This window comes from Tiliqua scincoides, chromosome 5, assembly GCF_035046505.1.
Source record: "Tiliqua scincoides isolate rTilSci1 chromosome 5, rTilSci1.hap2, whole genome shotgun sequence".
Lineage (NCBI taxonomy): Eukaryota > Metazoa > Chordata > Lepidosauria > Squamata > Scincidae > Tiliqua > Tiliqua scincoides.
Window position 1 is genome coordinate 47,210,669 of NC_089825.1, and position 25,067 is coordinate 47,235,735.

A 25,067-nucleotide genomic window follows, 5' to 3' on the forward strand; every position below is an offset into this window, starting at 1 on the left:
GTGCCATACAGCAAAAGAGACACGCATATATTGCATAATATACAAAACCAAGAGCTGCCTCAGAGTTATCAAGCCTCCAAGTCCTTGTCTAACCCATTCCCCAGTTAGCCAATAACAAAAGCACACATGGAGTCACTTTTGCCATCAGTGAAGTGAAGCAAAACAGAGAGCTTCGGGATAACATCTGCAGACTCTGGTAGGAGGCAAGCCAAAACATTGTGTAGCATGAGGGCAGGGCTTCATTTAGCAATCTGAACTCATGGTTTGGATTTTAAGCATACAACCTGTGGTTTGATGTGATATCTGAATGGGCCTTCAGTTATCAGCAGTTGGTTATTAAGACCACCAAGAGTACACTAGTGAAATATGAAAATTGCAAAACCAACCACATAAAATATTTGTCTGGCAGAAGCATTTCTACTGACAATAAAATACAAACAACACTACAAGGATTTTAATTTCCTATTCAATTGTAGCGGTTTTAGCAACCAAGATCTTCATCAATTTCAGATACCACGTTCTGTGGAAACTGAATGGTGACAATACCTTTGATCTCCTGTTTTGAGATGTTTAATAACCATTCTCAGAAATGTATTGGACAAGTTTTAGCCTCCTTGCTCTTGCGTAGAAACTCCCTAGTATTTACCTTGGGGTCAGAAAGTATTCTCTTACCCAGCAAGCAGAATTCTAATACCACTCAATAGACTGAATATCAGTACAAACAATTTATTCCAAATGAAATAACCTATTGCAATTAAGGTTAACCGAATGTTTTAAAGTTCTTTTTTCATGCCATGTTCAAGAACGTATTGTTTCACTCTTATACAAGAGTTGGCACCACCTCCCAGTTTACCAGAAATGTGCATTTGTTCATTTTAAATATAGCTCCACACGCTGAACATCAGTAATTCAATTTCTTGAACAGACCACATTACAGATATTGGAGCTAATTTTGTCCTCCTGCAGATAGAGTCCATTTTAATACATTCTTTGCATTTTGTTATCTTTTACTGCACCATGACTTAGAATATGAACTATTTTTCCCCTCTGTTTTTTCTGCAACTTGCCTTGATTCCATAGTTCAGAACAAACCAAGAACTGATCAGAGAAATGGCAACATTTTTAACTCGCACTAAATCAGCACTGTACTATGCTGAAAACCACTCAGCTGTTGTGTATGCACTTTGTTACACAATCCTATATATTTTAAGTTCATCTTTAGGAACACTTCTCTAGATATTCTGAGAGAGATCTCATCTCCCCATCATCAAAAGATACAGAAGGCAATAAGAAACTAATTTTCCCATAGCTTCCAGCATTCTTGGACTATAAAAATGCTCAGGAGTTGACCGTGCACCTTTCTTAACACATCTTCCTCTTCACTGCTGTTCTCCACTTCTCACAAATATACCCAGGCCCAACCTATATGCGAGGGATCCATTCTCAGACCTCCCACGGATATAGAAAACCACAGATAAGAAAATCTGCAGTTTTGGCCCCTTTAAACCCTCTGAAGGTGACCAGAGTTGCACTTTGGTCACCTCCAAAGGGCTTTCTGAAGCCTGTAGAGGCCATGTGCGTCTGCAGGCTTCAGAATGGCTCCATAGCATGAAAAAATGCTACTTCTGTTTTCCCTCATAAGTGACGTTTTATGCCTTTCAAGGCCTTCTGAGACCTGGAGAAGCCCTCCCTCTTCTGACTTCTCTTCAGAAAGCCCTTTGAAGGCAACCAGAGTACAACTCCAGTCGCCTTCAGAGGATTCAGGATGGGCCAAGGTGGCTCAATGTGGGTCCGGGGAATGCGCACTGAACCAGATCCATGGATATAAAATTCATGGATAAGTAGGCTCAACCTGTATTGCAAAGTGGGGGGGGAAGGGAACAAGCAGTGGCGCCACTAGGGTTTCTACCACCTGGTGCAAGAGACCAGCCTGTCGCCCCCTGATGGAACTCCTCCCATGTAGTGGGTGTGGCAACGCCCCAAGCGGTGGGCAAGGTGATAGACCATTGCCCCACCCCCACTGGTTTTTTGTCAGAGCTTTAGATAAGAGGTATTTCAACAAGGCTTTTTTCATTGCATTCTGCATGAAATTGCGCATCAAATGTTATATAACATGATGGTATTATTCGAAAATACCAAGATTTCAAAAATTATGGCCAGTAGTGATATCACACACGCTCCCCATGCACAGCACCCGACGTGGCCTGCACACCCCACACACCCCTAGCAACACCCCTGGGAGCAAGCAGCATTCTCTAGAACTCAGGGAGGGCAAAGGAGATTCCAGACCCTGTCACATGCCAAACACCAACATCGGGCATTTGTTCAAACAAGTGAGTACTTAAAGACTGGAGATGGTTAACTCATTTGTTGAGAGTACAAAAACAGAACCAGTTGTGTTTTTCAACACTAGGGCAAGTTGCCTTGCACAAGTGAAATCTGATTGCATGAACAGAGCACCTGTGCCAAACTTAAAGAATGATGTTCACAGGCTTCTCTGAAATCTGTCAATAGTAACCCAAGTGTACAAAATGTTGCTTCAGCTTGCGGGCCCAACCCACACTTACATTGGGAAGGGCAGGGAGAGGCCCAAGAGGGGAAAAAAGTATGACAATTCCACTTCTTAATTTTTGCATTATGAGACACTCTCGTCTACTGCCAAAGTGGCATTAGTATGTCGGAAGCTCCTTGCGGCCAGTTCAAACACTTCAGCATAAGAGGTTTCAATTTTGTATCAAAATGAACACATTTAGTAAGTTACGTTTCCTCTACACTTCTCAAGCTGCAGCTACAAGAACCACACACAAAGCAACACAGGCATCCGATCATAATATGATGAAACAGGAAAACTTTAGAAGCAAAACCATTCACTTGCTCTTTTCTTTAGCAATCAGCTCCCCTTTCAAAGAAAAATGCTAATGACTTGCTCCAACACAACAGGGCCTCCGAGAGGAATTTTGTCAGGGGGTACAAAGTTTCTTTTGGGCCCCTTCCTAAAGAGGGACAGGGTGAAAGAGAGTGGGAGGGTAGCAATGGGAGTGAGCAGAATGGGGGCAAAACAGGTAGGGGGAAAGTGGTAACAGCCAGAATAGTCTTTGGAGCCCAGATCTACCAGTCCTGGTAGACTCGGGTCTACCTGCCTGCCTGATGTTGGCAACTATATACAGTAATATAAACACACTCCTAAGTATCTCTAAAATCTTTCAAATATGGAAAATGTCCTGTGTACACCAGAAATGACTTCTGCAGCAGCTACAGTCCCACAGCTATGTCACTGAGCTCCTATACACTCCTTCATGGTAAGCGGATCCATAAGCCAAAGAGTTACTGTAGCAGGTCGGTTTCCCCCCAGATGTGACACTGTTAAGGAATGTATGCATTCCTGAGCCTGGTGTGTATGACTTGTGGCAGCAGTCACTGCCATGTGCCCATGGTAAAGCATCCCACGTTGGCAGCAAGTCTGCAGGACATTGGAAAACGTCAGATTCCAGGAAATTTCTGGGCCCCCTCCTTTGACTCCTAGGCCCGCTTTCAGACCCAGGGCCCGGGTACAAATTACCCCCTTTAATCCCCTCTCCTAGGCCCTGCATCACATACCTCTGAAGCAGCATGTTCAATAAAGACATCAGACATCCAAATTCAGTGTCCATGTTTCCTTCAAAACTCCTCATGACCACTCAGTTTATTTCCCTCTTAATAGCTACTGGTGATCAATGGAAAGCCTATAATGCTGCTATTATCCAAAAACTTGTGACTAGACACCCTGTTTTGCCAACTACTCTTTATGGAACTGGGAAAACAGAAGGGCTCTACCCGTTGACAAACTTAGCATTGTTTTTACTAGGTTAACATTCCCAGTTTTGACCTCAAACAAAATACAAGAGTGCCATTTCCTGACCTATAATTATTATTTACCTTCGAATTACCTTCCGTGTGATACCTGGCACAGGAACGAAGCTGAGTCACCCAATACTGTCTCTCCTTTGTATCACCAGCTAGAAAAGAAACAGAAAAAGATATTCTAATCTGTAATGCAGTTGATTTCAAACCGTGAAAAACTACAATTTGAGCAATTAATGACCATCCATTCTCAATGCAGTTTATGAATCAGGTAGGAAAATTTAACCGCATGCCAAACAGCAAATAAAATTTTGCTCTTTTTTTTTGTAATTAAAATTGAATATTGACTTAACCCATTTCTGCTTTAATATTTACCATGCAACACAAATACCTGTGGAATAGAGGGGGAGTATCCGAAAATTCAGTTATCAGTTATTCAGGTCCGCGGCCCCCCCCCCAGCTCACCCCCACCGGAGGGCCCTATGAGCCCAGCAGAGAGTTCTGCTGGGCTCAGACTGAGCCTTAGAACTGAAAAAAAAAACTTCCTGTTTCTTTGTGAAACCAGAAGTGACATTTTTAATGCCTTATAAGGCATCAAAAATGACACCTGGGATTTCACGGAGAAACCGGACACAACGTTTTTCAGATCCAGGGCTCAGTCTGAGCCCTGCAGAGGCCATGGCAGGTTCTTTTCAGTCTCAAGAGACTTAATTCCAAGCTAAATAAGGCAGTCTTAAAACCAAAAATTAATCTAATGCCAACATAAAGCTTAGAATCCAAAATAATATTAAGTCGGCACAATCGCTTCATGAATGCACTGTTATGATAATCTGTAATGCAGTGGTTATTAAATATTTAGTTGGCAGATACTTTTGAAATGTTGGAGGAAAAAAACCAAGTCTTTCCATGTATACTTCTTATGCAAGAATTATTAAAGAACTTATTTCATTCAGTTCCACGCACTGGCAATGGTAACCATGCACCATCTTGTACTGGTCGTGGAATTCTATTATAAAAAGGAGGAAGATGGTGAAAACTAAGTACCAAACATTCCCACTTGACACAAGAACAGCTGCAAAGTAGTACGAAGGGGAACAACCTTATGATAAAGCCTTATTGCTAGCATTTAAAGTTCAACATTATAGACGCAAATACCTCTCCTCATGTAAATGTATAACAAAAAGGGAGAGAATAGCAGAATATCCTCATGGTACAGCACATCCTTGGCATGTAGAAGGTCCCAATTCCACTCCCTTGCATCTTCAGATTGGACAAGGAAAGATTCTTGGTAAGACCTTGAAGAACTGCTGTCAGTCAGCACTGACAATACTGAGCCACATGCACGACAGACCTGACTCAATAGAACACAGTTTCATTTTTTTCCCACCCCTCTCCTTGGCTGGCCAAGGGTGAGTGGGGAAGGAAAAAGAATTGGTCCATTCTTCATGAGCCACTGCGTGCATCTTCTTCATTTGGAAAATGCATGTGCTGTACCCTGGCGGGAGGGGGGAGGTTGGATTGGGAGGCTTTAGAAGGAGAAAGGGATTTAAATCCCTTTAACCCTCCATAAGCTTCCTACTCCACAATGGGTCTCTCTTGGCACAGGTCCAAGGAGAGAAAGAGGATAGAGAGGCTGCAAAAAAGTAGGATAGGAACCAGCGCATGCCATCACCACCAGATCCACCCCCTACTGTATTCTCCCTGCTCTCATTTTGCTCTTCCTGTTGTCACAAGTGATGAGCAAACCTGACATGTGAGAGAAGGCTCCAGCCTTCCCAATGGCGCTCAGGTAGTACACGTGCTGCCTGAATCACTTTTATAACAGCAGTAACATCAGGCAGTGCTAATGGAACATCTAGCCCGCCAGCACTATGAGCCCATAGGGTTGGGCTGTTAAGCAAAATGTAACTGAAGACTAGACAATGAAAGACTAGTAGCAAAATCACAGATAAATTTCAGTGGCATACTTAAAAGAAACACACTGACCAACATACCTCTCAATTTATACATTTCTCCATTAGCAGAGTATACTACCAACATGTTCGGAGCTTCATCACTGAGAGAAACTACAGCCCCAGCTAAGGACAGCATGCCTCGTGGCTTCTGGTTTTTACTTTGCTCGTTCACAAAATACTGCAGAATTCCAGTTTCAAAATCCAGCATGAAGTACCTATTAATGAAAAAAAACAAACCACAGAGACATATCATCACATTTCCTAAAAAATTATACTATGCAGAATGTTATAAATGCCCTGATCATTTTATTAAAATGAATCAAACTGAACTGAGCTCCTTTACTGGTAGTTCTCAAGGTTCCACATTTAAATTTCTTCCCTCTGACCCATAGCTCTTCCAAGTAAATGGAAACACAGAAGGGCATCCGAGTTCATGTGTAATTCTAGTCATCTGATGACTTGGAGGCTTTGCAGACATGGTTTTACCCTTATACCCTTGCTACTAATTTCTAACATAAGTGTATAGCTACTATTGGTTTTTACACTTGCTAATTGGGTAAGAGGCACTTTTTCAAGTGGGTGCTCCTCTTTTATTTAGCAGGGGGAGAGTAACTGGCCCTCCTCACCCCAGCAGTGTCTTTTCTAGTAGCTGTCCGCTGGTGTTTTGCATCTTTTAGATTGTGAGCGCTTTTGGGACAGGGAGCCATTAGTTATTCAATTTTTCTCTGTAAACCGCTTTGTGAACTTTTGTTGAAAAGCGGTATATAAATACTGTTGTTATTACTAGTACACTCCTGTGCTGCTATATTATTGGGGTGCAAAACTGGCAATTTTGTGATGCTGACATAATTATATCACCATTTTTCAAATGTTTTATTACTCTAAGTCAGTGGTTCTTCAAGTGGTGGGTCGCAACCCACCATTGGAACCAAAACAAGTCACTTTCCCCTTAAGGGGAGTGACTCAATGGGTGTCCTGATGGTGCCGCAGTAATTGCAACATTGCGAGCACCCAGGTACATTTACACATACCTGGGGGGGACTGTGCAGCCCCCTGGAGGGTCCTGGAGCCTCGCTGCCTCCTCCGCGAGCCTCCCCTCCACTGCAATGGGCTCCAATTTGCAGTTCGAGCCCTCTTCCAGTTTAGGAAGCTGTGCTGTGGAGCTCTGAACGCAAACCGGAAGTGGGCTCTGACTGCGAATCAGAGCCCACTGTAATGGAGGGGAGGCTCGCGGAGGGAGCTGCAAACCTCCAAGACCCTCCAGGGGGCTGCACAGGTATGCCTGGGTGCTGCGGCACTGCCGCCACTGCCAAAGCATCTCCCCCATCCCAGTCCCTGCCCCCACAAGCACTTACCCCAGGTTCTCAGACTCCCAAAGAGTTTGAGAACCACTGCTCTAAGTAAATCCATAGGTTCAAATAGGGGGAGGAAAGAGAACACCATTTTTCCCTCTTTATTGCTTCAACATACTGACAAAGTCTAATTAAAATCCAATAACTTGCTATGTGAAGAAGAAAAATTTGTTAATATAAATAAAAAAGATAAAATGTGTGACTGTCCAGGTGTTACTGGCATACAGCGGGGACACAGATTGTAATTTATAATACTTGCATTAAAGTTTGTCTGCTACTACTTTCTCCAGCCTACCAATTGTTATAGATGCGTACTTTGTAAATTGCATTCACCAAATCTCTGCACATTCTTCAATGTAATGAAAAAACATAAAGACTATATCCAAAGAAAGTGAACCCTGAATAAGCACCATTAAAGCTAATGGAACTTAAGTAGTCACAACCAACTTGTCTCATTGATTTCAGTGGTGCTTAGATAAGAAGATTGTCTGGATAAAATCCAGCGCCAGTTGTACTCAGGGAAGTGATTTACACACATTTCTTAATTCTGCTTAGCATATCTAACAGCTTCAAGGTATTCCAAACACACCAATGGGAATACACTTCAACCTAAACTACACTCCTCTGTAAATCAGTACATTTCTTTGCACACACCTGAAGCCATGTCAAGCAAAGTACTCATTTTCCTAAGGAGGACACTTTCTTTTAAAAAAAACCTGACAGAAAAATTCAAAATACAGTAATATCTCATACAATATGGGTGATGTTCTACTCTACTGGAAAGTCAAGCACTGCATAAAGCAAGTCTACAGGAGAGACAATGATAAAGAGGCAGGAAACTGATTAGCCTCCTCTTACCTAAAATTGCTGCCCCACTGGCTACAATAGCTGTCAATCATGCTAGAACAAAGAGGGCTGTAAAAAACAGCCCTAAAGGAAAAGCGTTATGAGTAGTATTATACTGTAGTGCAGCAGACCACTTAAGCTGGTGCAATGCAGGAAAATGATCGTGCCCAGCACCAGCGCCTCTTTAAATTGCAGCACATGGGTTGGCACCTACCACAGAGTTTCAATACTTATGGAACTGGTTGGGAAAAAAAGAATGAGGGGATGGGGAAACTGTGTGTGCCTGACACTGACTACAGAATATTGAAGCTACTGAATGATTACCAAGAAATGACATCTATTACTCTCCCTTAGTCCCAGTTTATCACCTTACTGAAATAGACCAGCACAATGGTACATAATGACTGACACTATTACATCTTAAAAGAGGCAGCAGCACCATCCCAGATTCAACCTAGCCTTCAAACTCAGGGATGAGAGAACACTGAGGACGGGAACAAGAGGTGACCACAGCAATGTTGAACACAAGATGCTCTGAATGTCCACTAGAGAGAAAAAGCCAGATATAAACTCGTAAATAAAGAAACACTGCCCTGGCCCAATCTAGCTGCTAAGGGAATGGGACAAAAAATTATAACGCAGAATGAAAAGCGCTGTGATCTTTTCTGTGTGTATTCACCTCAGCCATTGTTCTGCCATTGTTCCGATTCAATCACTGTTGAATAATTACAGAGTACCATTAGTTGTTTAATCCATAAATGACAAAAGGAGAAAAGCTCATCCCCAAATAAGCACAAACTTAGCCCTAAACTAAGCATTATAGGTTGTTCAAGGGACCCTATTAAAGTGGCACTGCTAGGTCATTCGACACCTGGGGCCCATACATTTTTGTCACCCCATACAACATAACTAATTTTTCCAGGGATGTCATGCTGGAAGTGACATCATCAAGCAAGTTAAAATTACAGGTGCAGCCTATTTATGCGCATTAGTTCAATTCTGTGACCCATCACAATTAAAAAAACTAATTGAAAACGATTAAAACAAATAAAAAACAATTTTAAAAATTGTGCTGAATTGCATAGAGTTACAGCTGCAGCCTGACACTTGGGGCTGGAAGGAAACTAAGGCAATCCCTGCTCCTTTGCCTCCCCCTCCCGTACTCAGCCCTCCCAGCACCACAAAAAAATATCAGTGAGATTTTCACCCGCACCCAGTGCCCAGTTCAATTTAAGTTCTAAAAATCACCTTACCACCTCAAGCCTGTTTTATTCTTTTAAGGTGGAGGCCTGCCTTCTGTTGTTGAGTTCCACATTCATCAGATTGGGACCATTCTGGTGGCCACAGATTCCCCTTTGCCTGACCTGACCCAAGGCATGTTTGCTTACTCATGAGTAAATGCTTAGTTTCGCTTTCCATAGGGCTCAATACATTCGTCAGCTTGGAGGGAGGGAATTCCTTCTAAGGCAAGTTCACCTACTCACAAGTAAATGCATGATATGGTCCAGTTTCCCTTTTCATAGGCTCCATGCATTTTTTGTTTTTCGGCTATAACATTTGACAGAATGGAGATATTTCACTCTGGTTTTTTCATTGCATTCAGCTACAAATTCCACATCCAATAGTATATAGTATGATGGTATTATTCCTAACTGTTGAGATTTTAGCCACTTGTAGTGTCACCTTCCCTAGGCTGGTACATAGGGCGGACCACTCTCCTCGCCCTACGCTAGCTATGCCACTGCCCTATTAAATTTATGCCGTTTACAATTTGTGGTTCAAAGAGGAGACCCAAAGACATTTTCTGCACTTTCCCTTTATCTTACAAGAAGCAGAGTATGCTGGAAGGCTCATATTTTAAAACACATTTCCATTAGTCTCCAGGAAATAACTTTGTTTACCTGAATGTCAGCATCAAGTATTCAAAAGGCAAATGATAAACAGGTCACCTCATTCTGGCATTCCTTATAATATACCATTCTCTTTGGGCTTGTTTTAATATTAACATTCCTGAGTAGTTTATTGCTAAGAAACAACAAGGAAGGATAGCAACACTCCGGCTTTGGATCAGGCAGACAACAAGACCATGAACTGGCTGAATGGAGCATTTTTGGCTACAAAAACAACAGCAAGCCAATACCTTCATTAGGACCAACCAAATGCTACAGGGAGCAAGCTTTCAAGCCATTCAGTAGGGTTACAAAATGACTCAGTAAATGGAGCTGGCTATTACAGATCTGGATTTAAGTGCTGTCTCTGCCATGATCTCAATCTCTGACCCATTAAGGCTACACTTCAATTTCCCAATCTATAGGAAAAGAATAGATTACCTCTTTCACAGGGCAAACACACTAGATACTATGATACAGGCAACTATTAAGTGCTACATAAAAGATCCATAGTCGTGGAAGAAGCAACAAATTGCACTTTTTAAGGCATTGGGGAAAGCGTCCTGTGCAAAATCAACACTGAATTACCAAACCTATGCATGGCCTTCCTTACTGAATTTTGGCTTTAGGAAGAAAACCTGCATAAACAGAATCCTAGTCTGAAAGAACAGATTAACAGACCCCAAGCTGTTCAATGGCAGACACATGCTATTAGTTTAAACTTTTATTATGGGAGCAACCAGCAGAAGATGTTTTCCCTCCGTGCTTGCCAATTTGCTGTACCGTTTGCTAGGCTGTGGAACCCAATACAACTTCAGCTACTACCAAACTGTTGTATGTCAAACACCCACATGCACAACATAAGTTCCAACAGTATGATTTTCAGTTGTAAACTCATTTGAGGAAGATGTATACGTCAGGTAAGGCTGCTGAAGCTTTGGGCACTTGTAATTCTGCTCACGTCCAAGATGTCTACTGCTGTTCTCGTTGTGCAATATGACATACATATTAACTTGGCTGTCTTGAGTCAGCAGAGTTCTATGCTGAAGTCATCATTGGCATTCCCTCTCCATGGCAGGCAGGCCTTTACAGTTCACCCTCCACTTTAGCAACTCTCTGCCCTCAGCAAGAATTATTGCAACACACCAGCAAATCTTCAATGTTAGCAAGGAAAAACATTAACTTTCATAGACAGATAGCTCCAAGGTAGTTTTCTATAACATATTTATGCTGAGCAATAAACGGTACAAAAATGTTAAATATAGCACAGTAACACCTGAACGTTCATAAAACTATTTGGCCCACTTCTAAAATAAAAGAACAATTACTACTCAACTAATTTGTATGTGTCTTTTAGATTGTTCTGATTTTTATTGTTACTTCTGGTGTGGGTTGTAAAGGGGTTGAGGGCACATCCTTTTAATATTAAATTGCTTACTTGTATATCACTCAGGAGTTTTGAAATGAATCTGTTTCCAAATAAAAATCAGACTAACGATATCTAAGACATCCCTATACCAATCTTTACCCAGAGCACCACTGGCTTAAATGAAGCCTTAAATAATTTTTTTTTTAAAGTGTCCAACTTTCATAAGCCATGAGTTTTCTAAGCAGTGGAACAATCACTGGACTCCATTCAACATAACTTTGGGTTTCTTATTTTACATATGAAGGTTTCTTTCAGTTAACCAATTGAAACTTGATCTAAATTGGAACACACGAACATGAACATTTAAAAAGTCATATCAAAACCATTTAACAGGAGAAAGTCCAGGATGTGTTGTCACATGCACATCTAAAGTATCAATAGACGCTTTGCATGACCCTGAATTTTCTAGCTGATTTCTAGTAGTGTTCCAAAAGACAACCTCAAGGGATGAAATTCTGCCTCTCACCAATATCTATGCAACTTGCAAGTAGTGCCGTATAACCAATGAAAATTATCCCCATGCACACAGTTTACTGTTTTTAAGTACTCCACAAGTGCACATGAAGTAAATAAGGAAGAGAAGCAATGAAATTAAGAATGAGAAAACAAGCATCAGACAACCAAGGGGCCTTGTGAAGATATTGCGAGCAGTCTATCTGCTAAGAATATCTATAAGGTCCCTTTGTATCCAGCACTTGTTTGTTTAGAATCTTTACTTGAAAATCAGAAAATATCTATCAAATTCAATGAGTCATCTCTCCCCTAGATTATTTTTTTTTTTAAAAGAGACAAAACCTGAGAAGGTCTAGAAGGCTGCACAAGATAGAGGTGAGAATGTTAGACTAGGAACAAGGAGTTTGAGGTTCAATTTCTGGTTCAACCCTGAAGCTCACTGGGTGAACTTATGCCAGTCATTCTCTCCAGGCTGTTGTAAAGACAAAATAAGGGTAGGAACATTCATGTATACCACCTTGAGCTCTTGGAGGAAGGCTACTATAAACCTGCAATAACAGAACAGAAGGGTGGAATATACTGTATGTTCTAAAAAAAACCCTCCTAGAGTTGTTCAATGTACTGACCTATAAACCTTCCCATCAGTGAAAAATGCTGTCACTTCTGTCTGATACACATTCATTATGCACACTCTTCCATTTGGATTTTATTTTTCCACTAAAGCAGCAATAGTCTCAACAGAAGCAGTAGTATGGTAGAGAAGCCTTACTGACATGTTGGTGATGCTACTTTTCAGTTTTTAAAAGGTTAAAAAGCGTACTCACTGTACTGGTACAGCAAGGCATTCAGTACAGTACTCTAAAACAGAACATATTTCTTCAACATGGCATGGGTGGAGAGGGAACTTATTATCTATGATGGAATGGGTACTAGCAAGTTGGTGCTCATTATATTCGCGCAACCACATTCCATGCAATATTTCATTGCTTTTCCTAGCATTAAAACACTGTGTGCTGGGAAAGATCTCTCTGCAACAAACATCCTAGCTAGGTAAGAGATAGTGTGTGTGTTTTTATTTAGCTGTAAGGGTTTATTATTGTACACCACCCTGAGCTCTTTTGAAAAGACAGTATATAAATCAAAACAGAATAATCCCATTACAAGACACTGGTAAACCTTAAGAACTGCAAACCTATTGCACAACAAAAATTACTGTCTGCAAACACATATGCACTCTCATCTAACCAGTCTTGCATACAACCAGCATTATATTTAGCCCCAACCAACTAGTTTTGCTGCTCACTTTGAAGGCACCCTCCTGGGACACAGTAGGGACCAGTCCCAGGCTGGTTGTTTTATATTTAAGCAGGAAGACATCTGTGACACCTCCCACACTCGCCTAATGTCATGACTAAACCAGTCTATAATAGTCACAGTTTCTAACTGCTAAATTAAAGGCAAGGCCAACCCAAACCAATATTATCTTGCTATCAACGACAACATACAGACACCACCACCACCACCACAGACCCTCAATTCTCTCAAACACCAACTACTAAAATAAATGTAAGAAGAACGTTAACCACCTCACAGTCCTTATCCTGATTGAATAGTATACTATATGATAGTGCTCAAGACCAGCATGTACATACCACCAAGATGCTAAACAAAATCTCATGAGAAGACAATACCAAGACTGTAGTGAAGCAGAGTATAGAAAAACAGCGATGTTGGGCATCTGTAATGGGGAGGAATTGCTTGTGCATGCTGGTAGAATCTTAGTTTTACAATATATCTAACTTTTACTTTAGTCATCTGGGAAAGTAGTCACTTAAAGCAGTGGTTCCCAAACCCAGGGCACCATGATGAACTCATAGGAGCACCATGGGATGTCTCCAGTGACCTCTTTTTCCAGGCTCTCCAGGGTGCCACCATCCTGACCAGGCCAAGATCACATGCAATTCTCACAAGATAGCACTCTCAGGAGTGCACTGGTAGACATCTTGCCCTCTCATGGTGCAGCACTACCACGGGCACCATGAAAGAAGGGTGCCATGTTCACGGTAAGTTTGTGAACTACAGCCTTAAGGAGCTGCTATGTTCAGGCAAATATCAATTTTGTAGGGGTGACTGAGAGCAAATGTATTTTTTTTTAATCTGCCTCAAAACCTCCATTTATGGCAAGGTCTTTGGCTTAAACCAGGGCTTGGGAAGGTTGCTTTGGATCTAGGAGTCAGCCCAAAAATTCAGGAGTTGGACCTTTCCTCTCCTTGCCTATTGTCTCCTGCGACATGTAGGCAATCTGCGACACACAATCACAACCCTCCAACAACAAAAGAGAAATGGAACCAAAAAGAAAAGGTAAAGAGAAGCTAAAGTGTTTGGATTTTAAGAAAGTATAAGGCAGTTTAGAAACCTAGATGAGGATTGCAAAATATGAAGGAAAATTAGAGGATAGAGAGGAGGGGTGGAAAGGCCAGATTATAGCACTGAAGTGACTCTGAAGACTTAAAGGTGGAGCAAAAGGAAGCTACAAGAAAGAATTTTGAAGCAAGTAAAAGCAAAACAGAGTTAGGGAAGAAAAGTTGAGTGGATGAGGCAAGCAAGTGGATTTTCTAGCAGTGACCACATACATGCACACACCCATCCACACTCATCCCTTCCAGGGTTGAAGAGAAGGAGCTAAATGAGGAAAAATGACTGCACAACCCACCCCAATCACCCACCTAGTACATTAAGTTGGCCAACACCCAGCCCCATTCTCAGGGGATAATCCTTGCCTGATTAAGACTGAAGGTCTTAACACTTTGCTCTTTGGGTAAAGTGTCTAGTCTGGAGAGACCAGAACTGCAACCCAATGCATTTAAAGGGGAGTAAGCCCCAATGAACTTAGTGGGACTTACTTCTGATTAGATATGCACAGAACTGTGCTGTAGCCTGTAGGTGAGAGGGGGCCAGAGACGGAATCTGAGTGAGCAGCCACTGGAGTCGACAGGTCAGGGCTGGGGGAGGAAGGAAAAGATGGAGAGAGTGAGATTCGGTGAGAAGCAAGGGGAGTGGACGGGCCTCCAAACAGACAGACTCCATGAGCTGTGGGAGCCAAAATGAAGCTAGCAGACTTGCAGGGGACTCTCGCTTCCATCCACCCACTGGCCTCCACTAGATTGGCAAAGGGGGAAAAAACAGAGATGTGCTTAGGCAGCAGGAAATCTTGGTGCCTGCTCTGTGGAGGTCCTTAAATGAATCCCTCCCTCAATCATCCCTTCTCCTGAAAGGTTAAAGAAAGAAGAGCTGGGAGGAAGGTAAAAAGAGGAAGAGAGTTGTGTGGAGCGAGATCAACAGCACACACTGCTGCCAACAGGCTGCAGCTATTGTGGCCTTTGGAGATTCACCTTCATCATGCTGCTGCAGCCTCCATATTCACAGACTGTTGCTGGCAGTGCACATGTCCAGGTGGCTACTGAACTTGGCAGCAGGACATAGATGCGGAAAGAAGATGTACCTGTGACAGGAATTGTGTGGAGACATTACATCAGGGGTGCTCAATAGGTGGATCGTGATCTACCGGTAGATTGCGAGGCAAAATGAGTAGATCGCAGAGCCCTGTCTCTCCAAACTGTTAATATGTCAGTTTCGTCTAGTGACTAGACGAAACTGACATATTTAGCTGACACTAAACTGACACTGAAACTGACACTTTAACTGCTCTTCAGGCATGCAGCAACAAAACTGATGAAACTGACTAGACTCCAGCAGGGGCTCCATACATTAAAGGGGGTGTCTGTCAGACGCTTCTTTCCCCCCCCCCCCCGGTAGATCTCCGGGCCTTGCTGGGTTTCAGAGTAGCTCTCGAGCCAAAAAAGTGTGAGCACCCCTGCATTACATCATATATTTTTTTACTGCCCACTCCACGATACCCTTCATAAGATCTATCTGGCTCCACTGCTGAACAAAATGCAGGGCTGGGAGGATTCATTTAAATTACAAACTCTTCTTTCCATAGAGGAAACGGACTCTCTCGACAAAGTTGCCAACTTTGTTTCTGGGATTCTGGCAGGACGGAATTCTGGGTCTTCTGCTATATTATGGTGAATGGGGGGGAGGGGGTATTGGATGATTACGAGTGTTTTATTTTATTGTGTGTGTGTTCTGAATGTCTAATGTTTGGTTGTTGTTTCGTATTTCCATTATCTATGCCAATAAAGGTCTTATGTAAAATGTAAATATGTAAATGTAGCCATAGATGCAGAACAGCAGTTCTAAGACAGCTGAAACAGCCCTCCAAGAGTCAGAGTAAATATTAGTCACTACAGTCAGTCAACCTCCAAGTTATCACAGTGACCTCACATCCAGGGTTTGTCAAACCCTGGCTTAACCCCTTGCTCCTCATTCCCCACTACAGTAAGTTTTGTCCACAATCATTCTTTGCTAACCTTATTTCTCCCTCTCCCATCCTCTTGTTTTTCCATTACCTATTTAAAAATGTAAGCACCATGGGGCAAGGACCCATCTGTAGGTCTATAAGGACCTATCTATAAGGGCCCAGTAACTCCATAAAAAGGTACTACACACAACTCATGGTGCCATATGCTTAAATTAGAAGAACACAAGGCCAAGAGGATTCAAGATCTCACTTCATACAAACAAGCCTCTTACCTCCAGGTAGACCATCTTTCTCTATCTTAAAAATGCACCCACCTTGTACTCAATAATACTTATTTAATTATTCATTTGCTCTTTTTCTACAAACAGTTATCATTTTGCTGACTTAGGAGAAGACTGCTCTGGATCGGCCTACAGCAAGCGAAGTGCATGAGCTGGGTAAGTAGCTTTTTCCTACAGGCTTTTACACCTTAACACCCAAGCATCTCACAGATATTATTTTAATCTTATAACACATGCCATTGTTCTCTTTGTAAAATGGAAACTAAGCTGCATAGTTGCTGAGCCAAGAATCTCTGGAATCAAAATCTCAGAAAAGAAGCTAATGCAGTAGGTTCTAAAGTCTGTTTTTCAGATGCTTTACTGAGGTGTGTAGAAACTTCTCCTGATCAAAAGAAACATTTATTATTCTTCAGCAGCATTCATGCTTGCACTTGTGCACCCTTAAAAAAAAATCCTATCCCTGCAATAACTGCATCCTCCCAGGATCATCCACAATGCACAATAGCCAGGATGGTGCACTGGTTCGGGAGGTGGACTTCAACATGGAAGTTCCAGGTTCAAATCCCTGCTCAGTCATGAAGCTTCCTGGGTGACCTTGGGCCAGTCACCCTCTCTCAGCCTTACTTATCTCACAGGGTTGTTCCAAGGACAAAAGGGAGGGAGGAATTATGTACAACAAATCATGATTCCCTTATGCATAAATCACCTCAAAAATCTATTTGGTTATAAATAAAATAAGGAAGCTGTGCTCTCCTGGCTTCAATATGGCATGCTGAACTATCCCTCCAAATATTCATAAAGACCTACAAAACATTTTAGTAGCCAGTCTACCAATACACCTATGTGTATTTCAAAGCAATGTTTGAAAGGGGGGAAATCTATCAGTCTTTAGAGAAACAGGTTTAAAAAACCAGCATATTCTGGGACATCAACATTTTTAAAAGGTGACACACACATATATACAGGTGGAGCCTATTTATCCGCATTAGTTCCGTGACTTGGCGCAATTAACAAAAACTAAATTAAATTCCTAAATTTCATAGAGTTACGCAAATACACTGCAGCCTGACACTTCTGGATAGAAGGAAACTAAGGCAGCTGTTGTCAATCACCTCCCCTCCGTACTCAGCCTTCCCCATTGCCAGCTGCCCGGCTTCTTTCACATGGGATGATCTTTTAAGAGTCCAGCCCTATGCATTTCTTCTCAGAAGCAAGCCCCTTTCCAGTCAATGGGGCTTACTCCCAGGAAAGTGTGGAGAGGACTATAGTTTGTGTAGGCTATATCTCATGCTTTGCTTGGTGGGAAGGCTTGCTTGTGTTGGTGATTGCCTGCACCATGGGGGGGGGGAAGCTGCTTGTGTCAGTGATTACCTGCTCCATCTCAATGGGGGGAGAATTTGGCAAACACTCCCTGGGTTTTTTAAAGCAATCCCGTCTGTTGCTACCACACCTGCCCCTGTGAGAGTGAGTAAGTGAGAGAGAGAGAGAGCTCCACCTTGCTGCAGGTGTTCTGGCTACAGAGATTTTGGGGGGGGGGCCTTCCCCGCTTCAGCCTCTTTGCTGGCTCAGGGGCTCCAGGAGTGTTACTGTTCCTTTGCAAGGGGAACCTCTTCCAGGGCTCCAGGGCTATTTCCCTGCCTGGGCAAGGCAGAGCCTTTTTGCAGTGTTTTGGGCTGCCTGGAAATGGATCTAGAGGCCAGGGCAGGGCAAAGGAGGCAAAGGTTGTGTGACTTTCGGTTCCCCCACCCCATTCAAATTCGTGGATAAATAGGCTGCACTTGTGTATATATATATATATATATATATCTGGTCAAGACAACCAGAAGACACCCTTATGGGTAACAACGGAAAGAGCAACAGGAAGTATTTCTCATTACATTAATACAATTATTCCAAAATCCAGAAAATCTAAAATCCAGACACCTTCCTGGTTCAAGCAGTCTGGACAAGGGATATTCAACTTGTACCAAACATATATATAAATTGTGACTATAGTTGCGTAGGAGCCACAGAAAGTAGCTCAATCCCCTTTATAGATTCTAAATGGCTGACAACAGAACTTTAGCCACTGGAGAAATGTTCACCATCAACTGCATCTGATATTCAGTTGCAAGAAGCTGCCTTATGCTAAATCAGTTACTTGGTCCCTCATGCTCCACAGTATACACACTGACTGGCAGAAGTTCTCCAGGGTTTCAGGTAGGAATTGTTCTCTCTGCTCTACCTAGAGATGTCAGGGATTGAACCTGGGGAGTGAGGATTCAAACAAATTCATCTTTGAATACCAGAGGTCCAAATCAGGCAGCTGGGCAATAAACGTTCTATTTTAATGCAACATAATGTCACATCCAGCAGCAACTTGTAAGGCATAATCTACCTTCCAACAAGAACAATACTACACATCAGAATAACTGTACTCCTAAATCAATTTCTCATCTAAAAATTTATGATGTATTCCATATTAAATTTCTGTTTAACTGGCTCACAGATGCAATAAAAGATAATAGATAATCTGAATAACTATTCTATTTCCAACAGTGGGGCAAAAGGTTAATATTAACTAACTCACAACAACAGTGGTTGGTTTATGCAGAGCATAATAACAGTTATACTTTAAAAGCTAAAGCCGATAATTAATAATCACAGACTGCAGCAGCTATATTAAGGAAAAACAGGTTGACAAAAAAAAAAAACATGTGCTTAAGTAGCTCCCAATTAAATTAATGGAACCTTAAAATCCTTAGCTTAGGTTGGGTTGTGCTGTCAATTATTAACTGAGAGGTTTTTGTAAGTAATTTAATGTGGCTGTTGCATTACAAAGAACCCAATTATTTTTCTTAAGTGTCACAAATTTGGACTAGGCAATAAGACGAACAATTAGCAACAAGAGCCAACAATTCCCTAGACACCTTCTGCTGACATCCTGTTTGCCCCTTTAGAACTACCAAACACCAGAAACTGCTTTTAATCCTTCTCAGAGTTTCAAAATCAGCTTGTTAAGCAAGGTATGAGAAAGTTGCTGTATGGGGTGGGAAGCCAGGAACCCACATTTTATGGGATATAATTGACAACAGTTCACAAAAGCACCTGTGCATTATTGCTACCTGCTGGTTATTTTCTTGTATAGATCATTATTTGAATAGTGTTGTGCACAAAATGCTTCACACATTATTTGATATAGTTCTTATAACTACTATCCCCAAGCCTGAGCTTGGAAGCTCAGACTGAGGGGGAGTAGTTTGAGTGGGAGTAGTTTGCTTAAGGCCATCTAATGAGTTTCATGGCAGAGGTGAGATCTGAATTGGGGAAGTCTGGTTCTGCAGTTCAATTTTAGTCACGACACAAGCTCTCATTGTGTCTTCCCACTATCGAGTATGTCTTCATACCATTTATGACTCTGAAGGGGACAGTCCTGTACTTTATAACACCTACAACTCTAAACATTAGGTTTTACAAACAGTTCAAGGTTAATCCCTTCCACAAATAAAACATGGTAAATACAAGTCCAGCCTATTTATACATGGATTTTTTATGCACGGATTTGACTCAACAGGAATGGCCACTGCAAATGAGAATGAATGTGTGATCCCTGGAGAAGGGGAAAAATGTATCCCTTTAAAATCAGTTTAAAAAACTGAACAGTACTTTAACAATAGCCTCATTAATGAGAGGGGGGGCAGCTGGCTGACAATCCTTTTCTCTCCAGGCAACCTCTCCCTTCCCCCTGAGCATGTGAAAGAAAGGTGATCACTTTGCATTGGTGAAGGGAGGGGCTAGCTTGGAGGACAACTGATTGACATCTTCTTAATGACTCTTATCTTACATCACAAAGGTCAGCAAGGCTGTTTTTAAATCACCAGAGCAAAGAAACTTTGTTTTTTAAATTTGCTATAGTGCTTTTTTTGCCATCCTGAGTGCTTGGAAAGGAACCCACTCAATGAGGCTCAATCTGTAGTATAATAATTATGTTATCTGATCCATGGAACAAGAAGTTTGCTGTCAAATCCAAAACTAAAAAAAATGAACCATTGTCAAATGGCAAACATTCAATAAGCATATAAAGGCTTCAAAAGTCCAGCAAGTACAGAATAGGGTTCAGGCAAGATTAGTACGACCCACTTCACACAAACTGACAAGCGACCATTTGTTGCAACATAAACACCATCAGAATCTGCACCAGACTCACACAATTCCTGTGGCTGGTTGCAATAAAAGAATATGACACCATGTTTTAACAAGCCAGGAGCTTTCCTCACAGCCCTGTGCCCAATGTGCAAACCAGGTGCACACTGACACTGTCAATCACATTCTCAATTTGACAAACCATGGGTTGCTGGATCACATGAACTGGGCCATTCTCTAATTAGAAAAGCAGAACTGTTGACAAGGGACATATTTTTTCCAACTTAATGGACTGAATAATTTAAGGACAATTAGCTGCACTGGGAAGAGAAGAGGATGCTAATTTGGCAAACAGAAAGTGACAACATGTTTAGAACTTATTTCTGCAATTGTTTTCCAGGAAAGGTGCATTTGTAACAAAAATCTGGCAGCCTACACAACTACACTGGGGGGGTGTAGGCCGCACCGCGTGACGCACACAGGAGTGGTGACACACTAAAATCGCAGTGGGTAGGAATAATACCATCATGTCATATACCGTTGGATGCGAAATTTCCAGCAGAATGCAATGAAAACCACTGGAGTGAAATATCTCCTTTCTGTCAAAAAGTTATGGCCAAAAAACAGGAAAACAAAAATGCATGGAGCCCTAAGGAAAGTGAAACTGAGCCATATCGTGAGTTTAATTGTGAGTAGGCGAAATTGCCTTAGTTCGTCGGAAAAGGCAGGCTGAGAGGAATACAATGGCACCAGAATGGTCCTGATCCAATGAACACACCCCCCATGCTGTGTTGCATGAAATAACATGCAACTTGTCCTTTCATTTTGGACACTAGTGCAATACACAGACTTGCAACACTGCAAAAGTAAAATATATCACTATGAAACAGGTAGTATTTACTTGTATTGAAAGCCTTTCATTTGCTGATGACAAAAGTAAATTTACTTTACCTAAAAGCAAGAAGAAAGATATTGAAGTAAAATATAGCAACGCCATGGAACATTAGTTTTTTACAGTATTCATAACTTTTAAAAAGCAAGGTACAGAAGATTTGAAACTCCCTAGTAGAGCTGAATTCTCCTATCTTTCTGAGAATTGAATCTTCTTAGAACATTTTTCACACTTAAATTCTTGGTTCTCTTTAGCTCAAAAGCTAGGTATACTAAATTAGCCATTCTTGAGTAAGACATTGATAGTCTTTGAGGTCTGTTAATCTGTGTAAGCACTGAGAAGGTCGATTCACAAACTGCTGTGCTACATGCAAAAGTTCATACTGCCGCTAACATACTGCAACAATCTTCAAAGGCACTCCGGTGTTTGTATATTTCACTGAAGAAATCTCAAGAAAATATTTTACTACTTTCATTTCTTCTTTACTTGGAATGGTAATATTGAAATTTTTTAGATAATTAAGCCTACCATTTTCATCATCTAAATTTTCTGCTGCAATTATTGCCTGAAGAATCTCTTCATTGTCATGGAATCTTCTTTTTATTTCGGCTAGCAGAATTTCAAAATACATCCAGAATTTCAAAAAAGTCAGAAGCATGCTTACTGTGGGTGTCACTACATGATGCTCTGTTACCTGTTGTTTCAGACACCACATAATCATCAAGTAAGGAATTAAATTTCCTTTTCCTTGGCATTTTTACTTCTTCCTCTTTAGCCAGTTTTGATGTTTCCTGCAGAACTGATTTCAAAGTCTTGCTGTTTCTTAAGTTTTCTAGATAGATAGATGATAGATAGATGATAGATACTTTATTAACGGTCATCCGACCAGCTACTCACAAAACAGCACAACAAAACACACAAAATTAAAACCAACATCCCTTTACACATACATAAAATCATAAAATCATCTATTTATACTCTCAATTTTCTTTCTTATCAACTGTGCAGCATGGCAGAAACGGGCCACCCTGAGCCCGTTCTCAGAATATCAGAATTTACATCAGATAGCAGAAAAGCAAGCTGCTCCTCCACCTGCATCCCCGTTACAGCGCCAAAAATCGGGGAAATAAGTTTAGATCGCAAATCTTCTTAATTTGGACATTGCAGAATAATGTGGGCAGTTGTCTCCACCACATTATAATGGCAGGGTCTTAAGTTTTCTAGTGAACTTTCTGTAGCTTGAATTAAGTTATAGGCCTGCTCCAAGGAAATGTCATGACTTTGGAGTCCCTTATGTACTGGAGAAAGAATTTCCAAAATATTTTTCATTACCACGAGACAAAATCTAAACTCTTGCTTCCGCATTATAAGATGGAGACCAGTGCTAAGAACCACGTCTTCCCCAGGAAATCTTTTTCCATTTTTTATTGATATTAGTTCAAGAGTTCTGATATATTTTTGTATTCTTCAAAAATTGTCCTACACACCTGAAGATGTCCTGACCATCTCTGTTCCAGCAGACGAGAAAGAGCTTTGCCTTCCTACTCAGTAGCTACTACCCCACAGGACAAAAAGTTGTATAATTCCACACATTGTCCAAAAAATTCCCTCACCATTGGCACAACTTCAACTGCTTTAACTACAACTAAATGCGGCCTGTGATTAAAACAACAGACATATGGAATTTATTTCTTCAGTTTTTTTTTTATTAATGCCTGGACACCACCTTTCTTGCCACTCATAACTGATGCTCCATCGTAACATTGGCTCAACAGATTGTTAGGATTTAAACCATACCTTCTAAAGTTGTGTTTGTAAAAGTCTCAGCATCCAAAGCAGTTGTTGTCTCTATGGATAGCATGGATTCGTAAATTTCACCATCTTTAACATATCTAGTAGCAATTGCTATATTTTCTCTTCAATTTTTGTCTTTTGTTCCATCTTCCAAGACAGAAAAAAATGGGACATCTGCATTCTTTATGTCATTGGAAACCTCCTCTTGAATGAGATCAGTCATTACTTTATTTCATTTTGAATTTCTGAGGATTGGTAAGTGGCATTCTTTGGAATAATTTTATAAGATTCAGCTAGTTTTGGGTCCTTTTTGAGGGTATATTTGAAAAGGTTTTTAAATAAACTTTCCTCCACATGTTCTTCAATGTTGTATATTCCCCTCAATGGAAGCTCATTAGCTACAAGAAACTGAATGATTTCAACAATGCTTGAAATTTAATACCTATGTTTTTCAAGCACATTGTCATTAATTAGAGTTGAAATAGATGTGTTTGAATCAGTTCTTTGGTTTCTTTCAGACCACATTAACATAGCCTGCACGTGGGTCTCAGATGAGGCATGCTTGAAAAATCCTAATTTAGTTTTATCCAATGCAGCCTTCCAATTGCTAAATCCCTTTTTTATGTAAGCTTGCTCTCTAGTAAATGGAACAAATTGGTGACACGGATAGCAAAATGCAGCATCTACTTTTGAAGAATATTCCAACCACTTAAAATGTTGAAACCACTCTGATCTGAATGATCTGCCGTCTTTGTTCTTTGGATGTTTACCAAATTTAATTTGTTTAATAGGCTCTCCTACTCCTGCTAAATCATCAGGCGTCTTCTCATTAATTGCCTTACTGGTGCTAGCAGAAGCAATGATATCTCTATCTCCACCTGTTGTTCCCAAAGTTTCTTGATTACACGAGTTTGAAGCTCGGTTTGTTCTAACAACAAAATGGTCCATGTTGGAAGATTTCAACACTAATTCTTTTGCACTCAGTTTCTTCAGAGTAAATGTCTGTTTATTTGGTGGTGTATATATCCAATACCCATGGGGGAAAAAACTCTGAGATCTCTAGGAAAGATTCAAAATCTTAGAGGCCAGACCCTTGCTTTCCTCTCCCCCCTCCCAAAGAGAAAGGCCCTACCAGACCCAAACAGCAAAAATGGCCCATCCAAAATCTCAGGTGCCAGAGCCATGCTTTTCTCTCCCCCCCCCCAAAGAGAAAGGCCCTACCAGACCCAAACAGCAGAAATGGCCCATCCAAAATCTCCTGCCTGCTCACCCCCAAATGATGCCAGAGTCACTCAGCAGCAGCCTCCAGGGTCCTGCAAAGTGCCTGCACAGCCACTCAACTCCCAGGAAGGTGATTGAAGGCACTGAGCACATTCCCTCCAGGCTTTTTCATGCCCACCTCTCTGGTGTCACACTGCCTCTCTAGGGCTTCCCTTTCCTCTCCTCCTATAAAGGTGAGAAGGGGCAGCCCAGTCCTGCGCTGAGGTGCTGGAGAGGCAGCTTCTTGCTGCCTCCTCACAGCAGTCCTGGGCGCTCCTCCTCCAGCGGGGGGGGGGCGAGGCAAGGAGGTGCCCCCAGAGGGTCGGCACCTGAGGCTTTTGCCCCATTTTTCCCCCTCCAGGTATGCCAGTGCCACCAGAATGGTCCTGATCTGATGAACATGGAGCTCAACAAATGCTCCAGAAGGCAGCCCCTCCCCACAAAAAAAAGATAATAGAGGTTTCAGCTGGTAAGGTGTATGCAATGAAACAAACTGCACTGAAATACAGAATCTGTGTTCTATCAAAAGGTATAGCCAAAAAACCTGTAGGGGTGGGCAAAGGTTCATTG

At 41.5% G+C, this 25,067-nt stretch overlaps 1 protein-coding gene across 1 annotated transcript in view; it reads right to left on the reverse strand.

Annotated features, from left to right (window-relative positions):
- The window catches only part of OSBPL10 (oxysterol binding protein like 10), a 101,681-nt gene that overhangs the window by 70,444 nt on the left and 6,170 nt on the right, over window positions 1-25,067 (reverse strand). Inside the window, exons 2-3 of the mRNA XM_066628845.1 lie at window positions 5,835-6,010; window positions 3,916-3,995 (exon numbers count right to left, since the gene is read on the reverse strand). Coding sequence (XP_066484942.1) covers window positions 3,916-3,995; window positions 5,835-6,010 — 256 coding nt within the window. The remainder of the gene's footprint in view (window positions 1-3,915; window positions 3,996-5,834; window positions 6,011-25,067) is intronic.